Here is a 14,119-nt window from a genome sequence, read left to right as displayed (position 1 = left end):
AGAAAGATCACAGAGGGCCGGGCGGTGGTGGCGCACGCCTTTAATCCCAGCACTCGGGAGGCAGAGCCAGGGGGATCTCTGTGAGTTCAAGGCCAGCCTGGGCTACCAAGTGAGTTTCAGGACAGGTGCAAAGCTATACAGAGAAACCCTGTCTTGAAAAAAAAAAAAACAAAACAAAACAAAACAAAAATCACAGAGGAATTCTTCATCCAAGTAAGGAAATATATACACACACTGATACTAGAATCAAACAAAACCCCAACTAGACAAGATCAGAAAAAGAAAACTCCAAAGCATATAATAGTAACACCACCAAATATACAGGACTAGGAAAAATATTGAAAGCTTAAGAAAAGAAAGTATACAAGTCATTTGGAAATGAACATGCCCAGGGCAACAGCTGAATTATCAAATAAAACTCTGAGAAGCACAAGAGCCTGAAGCAATGAACTTCAAATACTACAAGGCCATGCATGTCAACCAGGACGCATGTGCCCAGTGAATCTGTCTGCCATAGCTGAAGAGGAAACACTTCCATGATACAAGTAGCCTGAAACAATCATAGGAAATAATAAATTCTAAACAGACTACTAAATGTAATACTTCTAACTGAAGAGAGGAGTAAGTGTGAGAGGAGACTTTTAGAAAGAAAACAAGCAAAGCTATAATTTAAGGAAATACAAAGGGCATCTAACAACACAAAACAACAGGAAAATAAAACACTGCAATCTAGGTATAACTTCCAATAATGAATCCAGATATCAATGGCCTCAACACTCCAGTCAAAAGACAAAGGCTACCTAAACAAACTAAGAAACAAAATCCAACTATCTATTGTCTATAAAAAATCTCATCTTAGTTTAAAAGTCAAACACCCTCTTACAATGAATGGATGCAAAATGTATTCTCAAAATGTATTCTAAGCAAACACTGTCAGGAAGCAAACAGGTATTGGCATCCTAGTACCTGAAAAATAATTTTCAAACTAAAATGAAGCAGAAGAGACAAAGATGTGCACTTCATACTAATTAAAGTGTCAACAAATACAAAATAGAATACTTACACACACACACACACACACACACACACACACACACACACACACACATACACACATACATGCAGGTGCACCCAACTTCACAAGAAACCTAATGGAACAAAAGGCACAGATCAACACAGACCCAATAACATTATGTGATTGCAAACACCGATTTTTCCAATTGATTGGTCATCCAGCCCAAATACATACAATCTCAGAATTAAATGACATCTTCATTCAATTGACCTAACCAATAATTAAATATTCCATCTCAACACCAAAGAATATATATTCCACTCAGCAGCACAAAGAGGCTCCTCTTAAATTCAGCATATGCCTAGAGACAAAGGAAACTATATGGAAAATTGAAATAATGCCATGTACAGTATGCAACCATTAAGTCATAAAAGTTAAAATTGACAGCAAAATAAACTCCAGTATGCATATAAACAAATAAATGACCTAATGATCCAAGTCAAGAATTTGAAGAAAAAAAAAAACAAGAACAAACCAAACCCCCAAACAGTAGATAGTAAGAAATAATAAAAAGTAAATGAATTAAATAGAAAAAAAGAAAACTGTACAAAGAACTAATGAATCTAATAGCTATTTTTCTGAGAAGATAAAGATGACCCACTGACTCCTTCATCAAGATTCTCTTGAGTCCCACACCAGAATGTAGACATGAAGCAGAGATCAGCAGAGTCTAGGGATCCCAGTCTCAGTTGATAAATCAACATTACAACTCTAGCATCTATAGATCAGGGAACATCACAGAACAGGCAGATGGAAAGACTGCAAACATCAGGAAGTCTGCTGTGAAACAGTCTCTCATGGAAATGGCTACATTAACAAGATCTGAACAGAGACAATATCAATAGACATGCTAAGGAAGAAGTAGGGAGGAATCTCCGAGGGCCATGCTCCTGGACAAGGAACTGCAGGAAACTAATGACTGCTGAGATAGGGATAGTGAGTCTCTCTCAGACAGGAACCCCTAATTGCTTGACTGATGAAATTGTAGTCAGCACTGAAACCATGTAACTACAAACAAGAAAACTGAACTCAGTAGGTTGTAGTTACACATTTGTGTCTCTGTGTGTGAATGTGTGCATTGAAGAGTAATTATAAGGGAAGAAGAAACTATCAATTTGAGACCTGCAGGGACATGGAAGAAGTGGGAGCATGGGGAGAGTGCTGGAGGGAAGAAAGGGAAGTGGGAAAGTGATCTAATTGTACTTTAGTTAAAATCTATAGAAAAGAAAACATTCCTTTAATAACATACACAGGAAAGGAAATCATAAAAGGATTGAATATTGTGTCTTGTTTAGCCATACAAATCATGTTTTCTATGATATGTATAACAAAGTAATTGTGTTCACTTACTGCAATGCATTCATTTTTACTGTGAGAAAATAATGTATTTTTTTTATAATGTGTGTGGGTAGCTAAGAAGACAACTTAGAAGTTAACAGCATGCTTTGCTCTTCAAGAGGACCTGTGTTCTGTTCTCAGAACCTATGTGGTATTTTACAATCACCTGTAACTCCATTTCCAAAGAATACAACACCATCTACTCTCTCCCACAAGCACCAGACATGAACATGGTGCACATGCCTGGTGTACATGCAGGCAAACACTCACACATGAAATAAAATAAACAAATAAAATGAATTACAATACAGTGTAGTGGAACTATTAATGAAATAGACACTATGTCAACATTTTTAGAAAAAAATGTATGAAGTAAACTAAAATGTGCTGTGGGCTGGAGAGAGGCTGGCATCTCACCACAGTATGGTAATTTAAAAAGTATTTTTACATGCAAGTATGTAATTCTGGTGCAAAACTGAGAAACTTTTTAACAAAGCAGTTTTATACAACTAATTTTCTTAAACAATTCAGCCGTCAATAGACACTTGGTTTTTAAAACTGCCTAGGGGGAGCTGGAGAGAGGAATGTAAAGGGGGAAAGGATATTAATTCTATCATAATTTAAATGCATTTTAAAAATAAAAACTGCTCTTTGCGGGTGAAGGGGAAAGGGAACACTCATCCACTCACCCAAAGGTAATGGCAGTACAAACATATAACTACTACAGAAATCTGTTTGGCCATTATTCAAGAAACTGCTTATGGATCTACCTCAAGATCCAGCTACACCATTCATGGGTATATACCCAAATAATATCTAAGTACAGAGAATTGAAAAATTCTAAATGCAACATTTTTAATCTAAAGAAGGGCTACAGAGAAGGAAACTTCAAAAGACTTACGTGTAGAAGGTATTTTGTTGTCTCCAGAGAAGTAAGTCGTGCTGAATAATCACCATTTTTCTGCCAAGTATGGAAATGGTGGTAAACAACGTTATTATTTTAATATGGATGGAAAACCATTTATCAATATATTAAATATTTAAGATATTTCAAAGACAATCAAGTCATCTGGACATACCCTTCAAATTTATTAGTTCTAAAAGATTTTACAAAGTGTCTCATTTTAGAAGGAAAGAACAAAGTGAAATGGTGTAGATTAACCATGGTTCAAATCATCTGGATTATCTTGACAGGATGGAAAGTGCCCTAATATAGGAAGGAGTCCTAAGTATTCTTGCTCTGGGAAAGTGTTTCCTTAGGCTCCAACTTAAGTTTCCAAAACTCAGGATTTCCCTACTTTAGTTTAACAGTTTGCTATGAAAATTTCACCACCTAAAAACAGGCACAGAAATAGTAAAGCAGTATCTAACTTACTTCTCAGTCTTGATCTGATTGGAATCCTAAATGAAAGCACTCTGTAATTCATGAATGGACCTATTATCAAATGCTACAGAATTCAGAATTTGATATTACTGAAATAAAGAGTAAGCCCATGGTGAGAACACTAATGAATTACAAGACATAGGTTGCTCTATTGCTGGTCTTCCTTTAGCCAAGAAGGAAACAATGATCTGAGTTTTGTCATAATGATCCTGAATCGCCATGCTTACCATCAACCTACATGGAAGACAAAAATCATTTTTGTACATGTTATAAATATACTCATGGGCTGTGATGGGGCTTAAATACTGAATACAGTTAATAAAATTTAGATTCACAGAATTGTATTCCGTGTCTTCCTTCTGAGGCAGAGTTGTGAAATATCCTGAAATCTTGAGGTAAAGATTCAAGTATCTTGAAAAATGTTCCTTTACACAGAAAAAGCACTTAGTAGGACAATTACTTTCTGTCATCTTCCCTGGGAAAGGCACTAGAGATCTGTCACAAACACAGATTGTGCTACAGAGGATGATACAAAGGAACCCTTGCCTACAGATTACTATGAAAGAAAGAAATCTCTGGCCTCTTTCTGCAAGTGCTTGGATTCATGTGATAATTTAGTATATCTGCAAACCCATTTGATGGCTGAAAAGAGAGACTCCTCCAAAGTATCGTGCCATGATGGTCTTCTAGGATACTGGAATGCTTTGAATAAGTGATAAGGTTCAGATGCCTAGCAACAGCTTTGGAGAAATCTTAAGAGTTTTAGCTGCCAGAGAACACTGTTATATTAGGAGAAAATTTGAATTTTCAAGCACATAGTTGAATTTTCAACTACCCTTTTCTCATGGCTCCATAGCTATTAGGATAAAGATACAGATCAGAAGGTACAACCTGATAATCAAGTTTATTTAACACTGGACTAAAAGACAGGTGTAATCACATTAAATCCCCATGAATAAATGCTTCCTAAGTTTTCCTCATGTATGCCATATCTATCTGATATATGTAGGAATTTTTACTTTCTTGGACTGAGGGAGCATGTTAGATTGTTGAGCATTCAGGTAATAAGTTGGACGAAATATTTGGAAGAGAAGTATCAAGATTTTCTCTCAAACTACAAATGTTTAGATTCAAAGAAGTAACTCAAAAACTAAAATTCTGTGCCATGCATTGCTTTATTTTTGGGACGACCAGAGCATGTTGGGATCTTGATATTAAGGCTTCCAAAAGAGACTTTAGCCGTGAAGTTGAGTGGTAAAATAAACGCTTCATACATTCAAGACCCTGAGTGTGATTCTCAGCATCATCATAGATCAGTCTTGAGATTAAGACTCTTGCACACCCGTTGCTATTCTGACCAATCTATCCCTTTGCTTGTCTCATGGCAAGTGGAGTTGACTAAAATGCTTTCATTCCAAAAGCATTTAAATAATGAAGTCACGCTTGGTTAAAATACAACATTGGTAAATATTTCATGTCTAAATTTAGTTTCATTTAGCGTTTTAACTTCTGTACATACGTTTTGCGTTTCCCCACAATGGCATAATAAAGAGCACTCCATCCAAATGTGTTCTTTAACTGGTGATCAACATCTTTATTCAGTAAAATTTCAACCATATTTTTACAATCCCATCTAACTGCATACATGAGTGTTGTTCTAGAATGACAGAGGCAATTCAATTACTTAAGTGGTGAACTGTATACATTTTACCATATAAGTATAAGGCCTTTGTGTGTAGAATGGACCATTAACTAAGTAGCCTTAAGCATCCTGAAAGCAGAGTTCAGATTCCTAAAATATGTCCAAGGCTAAAACTAGAAAACAAGCAGAAAACTTCTTAGCCCACTATGACACTTTATAGAGTAGAATTTGTATTTTAAGTTGTTTATGGTGAATAACTGTTTAGAGAAAATTGACCAGAAGTACAGAAAGCTTTATATGAAAAAGAACACCATTTCCTTCCTATTCTATTATAATATAATTCACTGTTAAATATGGAATTGCAATTTATGTAAAATGATAGTAATAATGTTATCAAATAATTTTAATGTTAAAAATGAATGTTTTCAATTACTGATACTAATATCATGTCATATATGTATCTTTACAACTACCATTCATGTATCATCCTTCTCTGCACACCACCAAAAGTATTTGAAGATTAAAGGGTGTTCACAAGGTTGTGTGATTGCAAACTTGAAAACTTTGGAACTGACACTGTAAATGTAAAATCTAATATAAATGCTATCAACTCATATAAGATCATATGGCAGTCAAAATCAAAATCAAAGTAAAAACCTCTCATTATGAAAGGGAATATGAACCTTACTATCATTCTTTGGCATAACCATTTCATGTAATAGATATTTTTTAGATATGTAACTGATGTTTTATTGACTTTTTCTAATCTATTCCCATAACACATTTGAAATGAATGATTTTTACTATTTTAGACTATTTTCAACACAAGTAGTGTTTTAAAAATGCAGTGTAGTACCTTTGATATTTATCACATACGTGAAGATTCGCACCGTGTGTGATTAGGTATGCTGCCATGCGGGGTTTCCTTTCTCGGAGTGCTAGCAGCAGAGAGGTCAACCCATCCTGTAATGATATCAATTAATCATTTGCAATACTGCATATTTCACAACTGAACTGAAAATCATATATGTAGCCCTGTGATCGTAATGTTTACCATAGACTTGACTGCAGTAGTCTTTTCCTTATTAGCCTAAAGCACCTTCTAACGATCCTCAAGATTGCAATATTATAACCATGGCTACAGTTGTCACAAAGTCCTCTAGTCCATTACAGAACTCATGTGACACCCATGGGCCTGTGGTTCCTGTCACAGAAGTTGTCATGGTACTTTGAAGCCATGGCACTCTCCCCTCAGAGTTTATCTGAAGAGACACACACCGACACACAGTGGCAAAGGTGTTAGATCCTAAGTTGCATGGATGAGCAAAATCGTCTTTTCTATGTCAGAAATTCTCCTGTATTTCAAAAGACAGTTATGTGGCAGATGTAGCATTTCCCAACAGAAAAATTCAATTAAGGACGATGACAAAACTATGGAATTGTCCAGTATTTAAAACCTGATTTCTGAAGTACTGTTTGGCAAATCTTCTGTGGGGCAAATATCAGCAACAGCAGAAGTTGTTTCACAGGCACAATTCTCAGAGTATTGTAATGATGTGGTATTTGCTGAGGACACAGAGGAAGCTCTTCGTGATTCTCCATTCAGGAAGGGCCAAGGGTAACAATGTCTGCCTCTTGCTCTGAACAGGTCACCAAAAAAATGACCTCAAAATGAGTAAGAAATCAAAGAATCTATTTTTTTTTTTGAACTCACAAAGATCTGCCTGTCTCTGCCTCCAGAGTGCTGGAATTAAAGGTGTGTGCCACCACCGCCCAACTCAAAGAATCTTTGATTGCTTACCTTGAAATGTATTCTGTCCTGTTACAAGTTGAAAACTGTCTTAGTGTTTAGAAAATCCAGTACATTTTTAAAATGTTTTTATTTATATTATTTTTAGACAATTTCCTACATGAGATCTGTATTTACATAGTTTCTACACCCTCACTCCTCCAACTCCTCCTAACTCCCCTCTGAAATTCAGGACCTGTTTTTTATTACTGTCACACACACATGTGTATTATGTATAACCTACTGGTTCCATGTAATGTGAGCAGACTCTCTGTGTGCCTCCTTTTTATGTCTCTGCCTCTCCTTTTCTCTTTCCCTCCCCCTCTGTCTCTCTCTCTTCCTGTATGTGTGTTGGTTTGTGTGTGTGTGTGTGTGTGTGTGTGTCCATGTGTGTGCATGTGCATGTGTGTAAGTGTGTGTTTAAGCATGGCCACTGTGGTTGGATAAACTATTGAGGAGTTTAGAGTGTATCCCTGGAGAAAATTGAATTCTACTCTCAGCAGTTATGGATAATGGGCAACTCTTTATTTACGAGTGTAGTTTTGAAGTTTCCCCTATCAAGTGTTTGCATGTCAACTGGTGTTTTCCTTGTGCACGTCTTATTTAGGCAACCATATTATTAAGATTTCATAGATGAATTATCCCTTTTATATCTAGAAAACACTTTTCTGCAACAGTCATCCTGGTCATTGGAACTCAGAGTTTTTTTGTTTGTTTGTTTGTTTGTTTAGAACTTTCTTTCTCAGTGTCATCAGGTGTTGTATTGTAGATGTAGGATTGTGGTAGGCACCCATGGTCCTTTGGTCTTTGCATTTTCACTAGTTGTGGCTCTCTGTTATACTCTGTATTTGCTGCATTTTAATCATCATTGCATCTAAATCCAATTTACTGAGTGACTGTACTGTACTATAGCTTGTGCATACAGATCTGTGTAATGGAAGTTTTAGAGATGGGCAAGGCATTGCTTTCTTTCTGGTTTATATTCTGCTTAGAAAACAACATAAGCAGAAATCAAAATAGAGCAATAATTTAAAAGTATTTTAAACGATAGAATTCAGAAATGAAGGCACAACTGTAATCCCATCTATAGAGTGCAGGGTATTATTGCAGGAGGATCATGACTTCTAGGAGAGTCTGGGCTACATAGTGAAACCCTATCTAAAAAATTAATATTGGAAGTCTATGATGATTTTAGGATTATCAATATCAGTGAGATTAAGATGATGTATTGTAATTTACATGAAGTTATGCAACAAGGGGTGGAAAAGCCTTGCCCAACTCCACAGCTAACAAAATACACAGTGCCAGGCAGGTAAAAATTCCCTAGACTTTTTGGGAGTTCCAGAGATTTCCCAAACAGTATGAGCTACTGCCAGTGCTCTTGGTTGCCTCCAGTCACTTAAGTGTAAGATCTTGCTACAAAAGACACCAAATCCTTTGGAGAAAAGACTAGCAGGAATAAAGCTGGAACTAACCCAGTGATTCCTACCCAAGTACTAGCTTCCTGTGGTGCTCTGCAAACTGCCAAGGGAGAAAAGGAATCTTCAGACATCCTAAATTTATATCAAACACTAAGAAATAAGGCTAGTAGACTGAAACACCTGTATCGGCAAAGCAGGTGAAATGGGGGAATACAGCTCTGGTTTGTTAGCAAATAAAACACACTTGGAGGTTGGATTGTGGAAGTACCTCCTGCAGGGAACCATTCCATCATAGGGGCTCAAAAGCAAAATGATTTGATTTGTTACAGTCAGGATGAAGCATAGTTTTTAAAATTCTCCTAGAGATTGAGCATGCACTGCATTCCTGGAGAAAACGGAGGTTATGAATGGACTGCGCTGTTCTATAGCCCTTTGGTTTGTTTACTAAAATTTTAACCTCTGCTGCATGCATACTAATGGATGTGTGGAAATCAAGTGCTTGTAGTGCAATGTACCGTGCTTCAGTTGCAAATATTCAGTCTGTGATAGCAGTTTGAAGGTGAAGTATCACCCACAGCCTGAAGTGATTTATATCCCAGCACAGCTTGTCAATATTTTGGGTAGGTGTTGAAGCTTTTGGAATTGGATATTTGATGGGTGTGATATTGGTATGTAGGCAGTTTTTGGGGTACACCTATTCTGAGTTTTTCAAGAGGCCACTGATTCTGTTTCTGTGGAGATATGAGGAGGAAGGAAGGATTACAAGTTCCTGATACCACAGACAAAGCTATACCCAGTTGCCTATAGGAAGTTATCTTGATGGCTAACCAATGAAGAGAACCCAGCCCCTGGTGGGTGGCACCACAGCCTTGTTTCAGAACATGGCTGTGTAAGACTTTACAGAGATAGCTGCAGAGTAAGCAAACAGGCATCCTGGACTCATTCATTTCTCCCTCTCTTGAGGATAGATGATATGTCAACAGCTTTCTCAAGATCCTGATTCTGTGCTTTGCCCAGTAATACACAGTAACTTGGAAATGTAAGCCAATTAATTCTTTTAGTCCATTATCTATTTTTATAAATATTTTCCATAGCTCCATAAAAGTAAGCTAAATTCTCTAATACTGATTTCAATAAATTAACATTTACTTCTCCCCCTTTGGAAATAATTTTGAGAGCTATATTCAATGCAATTTAATCATATTCACCCCTTCCCTTTCACTACTTTCCAAATGCACCCCTCTTCTGTACCCACCCATCTTTCTAACCTTATTGATATAAACCTCCTCTCAAGTCTCTGGGGTCACTGTAGAAGATTAGGTTAAAGCTTGTAAGAGCCAGGTCCACTGGATGACCAAAAGCAAAGAGTGTCTCATGGGCACACCAGCGTAGATGTTCATATGACATCACAGTCACCGTGAAAACATTCAGAAGACCGTTGGAAGCTCAAGTGACACAAAATGTCATTATGCAAGCAGGAATTTAGCATGAAGTTCTGCTCTGAGCCGAGAACTTCTTGACAGTTATAGCTGCTAGGACTGGATAGTCATTTTTATTTAAAGGTGTGGCCTGGGTGGACTGAGCATGCTCCAGCGGATGGTCACATACCCAAGAGTATGTGGGCAGCACAAATTGGACTCAATGGGGGTAAAAAACAAACTATAACAACATATCAATACTTAGATGGATACCGATCAAGTTATTTCAAAGTGCCAGTCAAGTAATACTTCAACTTCTAAACGTGAAAAAAAATTGGACCAAGATATGACAACTGTTAAAGCATATAGTTTTCAAATACTTGGGAATTCACCTTAGAAAATCTTTACCTTTGTAGTATCTTCAATGTTTCCCCCAAATTCAAGAAGACTGCTGGCAATATCTGGCCTGTCTACATACACTGCATGGTGGATTGCTGCTTCTCCATTGCAGTCTTTAATATTGGGATCTGCTCCATGATCAAGTAGGACAGACACGATCTCTGTCTCCCAGCTTTGTACAGCCTGTGGATATCGTTACCAGGAAAACACTGTCAATTTAAAGAACACACAAGAAACTTCCCCCAGCTTTCACCATGATTTATATTTAAGTGACTTTAATTTTACTTTCATTCTAAACACTTAGATCAACTTAATTACTGAAATTGAAGTCTTTGAAATACCTTCATTAGTGGTGTGGACATTTGATTGTCAAGGGCATTTATCTTACAGTCCTTAAATAACAGTAAATGAACCAGATTGATATGGCCGTAGAAACACGCAAAGTGGAGCGCAGTTCTGTGGGAATGAGAGACATTTTGAAGGAAAATTGTAAGGCACTATTATCAACATACACAATCACTCTGGCATTTATAAATATTATATAGTATGTAAGTCCATAGACCCATAAAAATATTTAACTTCATTCAAAATTTATTTTTATTTGCTCTTATAATTTATTGTATTTAAAAATTTATTGCAACTATCATTTATCGCAGTGTGAATAATACACACAGCTGTTGCAGCCTAGATAAGTGCTCTATTAGTGAACTACGTAGTAAAGAGCAGCCTATTTGAACAAAAAGAACATGACTATTGGGTGAACTCATTTTCAGTTTGAATCCTACTCTAGACACTACCACCAACCAACTACTTCTTAGCCTTCCTGTGTTGTGAATTCTTGTCCAGAAAATGGGTGTTAAAAGGAATACTTCTATCAAATTAGGATGACTCAATTAGATTCTTTGCAACTATTCAGAAAATATTCTTCAACAACAACTTAACAATCTTTTCGGTATTTAAGTTATGAATATTAACACTATAATAAACATATTTCAAGTCAATGTTAGTTCCATTATCTCTATTTTGTAAATATATTAAGGAGTATAAATTTCAGAGTCTAAGCATATGTCTTCAAAACTTGAGACAAGTTCTGCAATAAACTTATGCTTCTGCTGCCTCAGCCTGCAAAGAGCTTGGATTGTAGATATGACACACCACTGAGCTTGAGATTTGGTTTTTCATGCATTTTAACTGAGCTAAAATTGAAATGTCATTTACAATTCATAATGTACAACAGTGACTGCCAAAACTTAAAGGCAATTTTTAATACATAAGATAGCATGTCATTGTGCCATGCATGGTGTCCCTACTAAGTGAAATGTGATATATAATGTGATATACATATACATACATATATACATATCCATAAATATAAAACATTTCTAGACTTTTACTGGATTTTTTAAAGAAAGCTATGAAATGTACTATTGATAAAAACTGAAAATTATCAACAGCAAAATCTAAATGCACAGCAAACTTGGCTTTGATTTTTAAGGAACATTAATTCAAAGGAAGTAAGTATGGAACTTCAAGACAAATACATAAGAATGCCCATTTTTGATAATAGTTAAATTCATAGCATACAGAGAAATTAGATGTATGCTGCCTATATCTATATCTAATATCAATTTCACGAGGGAGATTTAGGACACTGTGGGCCACCTCGAGTAAACCCAAAATTGGGAAAGCAAGATAGTTTGTTGATTTGTAAATCATGAAATTCACAGCAAGCTCCATTCACCTCTATCAGAAGTAAGTAAAGATGTCAGAAGTAACTTTCAGAGAACTTGGAGCTTGTCAGTACATTGTGTTATTAAAATGATGGCTGACCAAGGCCACACTAAATAAACTTTCAGAAACACATGAAGTAATGAGTGAAGGAACTTAAGAGAAATCTACAAAGAAGGGAGAGTGATAGCCCCAGGAAACTAGTGAGAAACAACAAGAAAATGAAGGAGCAGCAGGAAGAGGAGCACACACCCATCTATCAAGTTTAGATTATTTCTGTTATTTTCAGTGAGGAATATAAATGTTAGTACACACAGATAAAAGATCCATATTGAATGTTTTTGGGTGATTTTAGGTGGGAGGAAGACATTATGAGGAACACTACTTGATCTCTGTAGTTTCTACAGTTTACACAACATTGTGTTTATTAGGTACATTGAAATTAAATCCCATTTCTTTATAGTTTGTTAGATTATTCTATTGTGTATTCGATGCTCCATAAGAAAATGCTCCATAGGGGAATTACGGGGTGACAGTAAACCTGCTGGAGCTTTAGTCTTATGGTTCTCCTCCAGAAGAAGAAGATCTGGACACTGGACCTGTGTGATCACGGGTACCAAGGAGACTGTAATCCAGAAAGCACAGCTGATCTCTCCTCACCCCTATTGCCCTCAACAGAGCTAGGAAAGGTAGGCTTCTCCCATCACCCGATTTCCTTAAGGCCCCTCATCCTTATCTTCCAAGTGTTCTTACCGTTTCCCTTCATCCTCATCATTCACATGAAATTGGTTCTTCCTGAGGAGACGCACCACCACTTTGAGCTTTCCCATGCATACTGCCTCATGAAATTGGTTTTCAGGGTCATAAGGCTGGCAGTACCTGTCTTCAGTTCCACAGTGAAAGCAGGACAAGTATCCCGTTGCCCTGCTTGGGCCGTCACAAAACCCCAAGGGGGTTTTCGGCTCCTTCTTAAAGCAGAAGAGCTTCCTCAGGGTGGACAACATAGCTGTGACCACCTTTCTATCAACTCAACACTAAGTAATTTTAGGAAATGATGAACTTTTAACCACTGACCATCTAACAACCAGAGCCTAACTCTGCAACTCTCACAAGTGCGAGGCTATGGTTTGACCAGTCAAACTGAAGCATCCAGTTATAGAACAGTCATTGCTAAGCAACACTGGTAAACAAAAGCATGCTCGTTCTTCCTCAGGCATAACTGACAGTTTATGGAGCAAATAGTGCTCACTGCGCATGTGCAATGTAAGTGTGGCGGTCTCCTGCACTCGTTTGCACATATCCTCAATCTCTTCCTCAGGTTTGGTGGATCCTTTCCTCCCCACTGTAATCTTGCTTGGTGCTTCTTTTCTTTTGGGACTGCAATTAATCATTATAAAATTTCTTCTTGGGTTTGTGGCTTGTTTTTATTTACATTTTTACTAAGAATTCATGGATGGATTGCTTTCGTAAGGACATGGAATTTCTTGAAACTTCTCTCTGGTGTTTTTGGTTCTGTGTTTTTGCAATTTTCAGTGAGGTGAAAAGCTGTAAAATAACGATTTTTGTGTGCTTGGGAGTGATGGTACACACCTTTAATCCCAATCCTTGGCAGGAGACAGAGACAAACGGATTTCTATGAGTTTGAGGTCAGCCTGGACAAGTGAGCCAGAGCTGCATAGTGAGAACCTCCTCAAAAATGGCAAATTTTCTTTCTGTCTTTCTTTCTTTCTTTCTTTCTTTCTTTCTTTCTTTCTTTCTTTCTTTCTTTCATTAAGAGATTTTTCTATTCATTTTACATATCCACCAGGGATTCCCCTGTCCTCCCTCCTCCCACTCCCCGAGCCTTCCCTCACAACCCCCTCTCCCATTCCCACCTCCTCCAAAGCAAAGTCTCCCCTGGGGAGTCAGTAGAACCTGGTATGTTC

The 14,119-nt window shown here is 37.1% G+C and overlaps 1 protein-coding gene across 1 annotated transcript; it reads right to left on the bottom strand.

Moving 5' to 3' along the window:
- Window positions 1–5,291: 5,291 nt before the first annotated feature.
- On the bottom strand, window positions 5,292–13,323 carry LOC131901663 (ankyrin repeat domain-containing protein 7-like). The gene is made up of 5 exons (XM_059252775.1): window positions 12,948–13,323; window positions 10,808–10,922; window positions 10,476–10,649; window positions 6,296–6,402; window positions 5,292–5,454 (listed from the first exon to the last, which is right to left on the bottom strand). The coding sequence occupies exons 1-5, from the start codon at window positions 13,196–13,198 to the stop codon at window positions 5,292–5,294; spliced, it is 810 nt and encodes a 269-aa protein (XP_059108758.1). The 5' UTR covers window positions 13,199–13,323.
- Window positions 13,324–14,119: the final 796 nt, after the last annotated feature.

Source organism: Peromyscus eremicus, unplaced genomic scaffold (assembly GCF_949786415.1).
Source record: "Peromyscus eremicus unplaced genomic scaffold, PerEre_H2_v1 PerEre#2#unplaced_188, whole genome shotgun sequence".
NCBI classification, from domain to species: Eukaryota; Metazoa; Chordata; class Mammalia; order Rodentia; family Cricetidae; genus Peromyscus; species Peromyscus eremicus.
This window is presented reverse-complemented; position numbering and strand designations above follow the sequence as displayed.

What these genes read in the sequence shown, in the direction of transcription:
- LOC131901663 (XM_059252775.1), bottom strand. Translation starts at nt 13,198, where the DNA reads ATGTTGTCCACCCTGAGGAAGCTCTTCTGCTTTAAGAAGGAGCCGAAA. An exon ending in GATGAGGATGAAGGGAAACG is followed by an intron (nt 10,923 to 12,947) that starts GTAAGAACACTT and finishes TCATTCCCACAG; the next exon opens with AACTGCGCTCCACTTTGCGT. An exon ending in ACATTGAAGATACTACAAAG is followed by an intron (nt 6,403 to 10,475) that starts GTAAAGATTTTC and finishes ATATCATTACAG; the next exon opens with GATGGGTTGACCTCTCTGCT.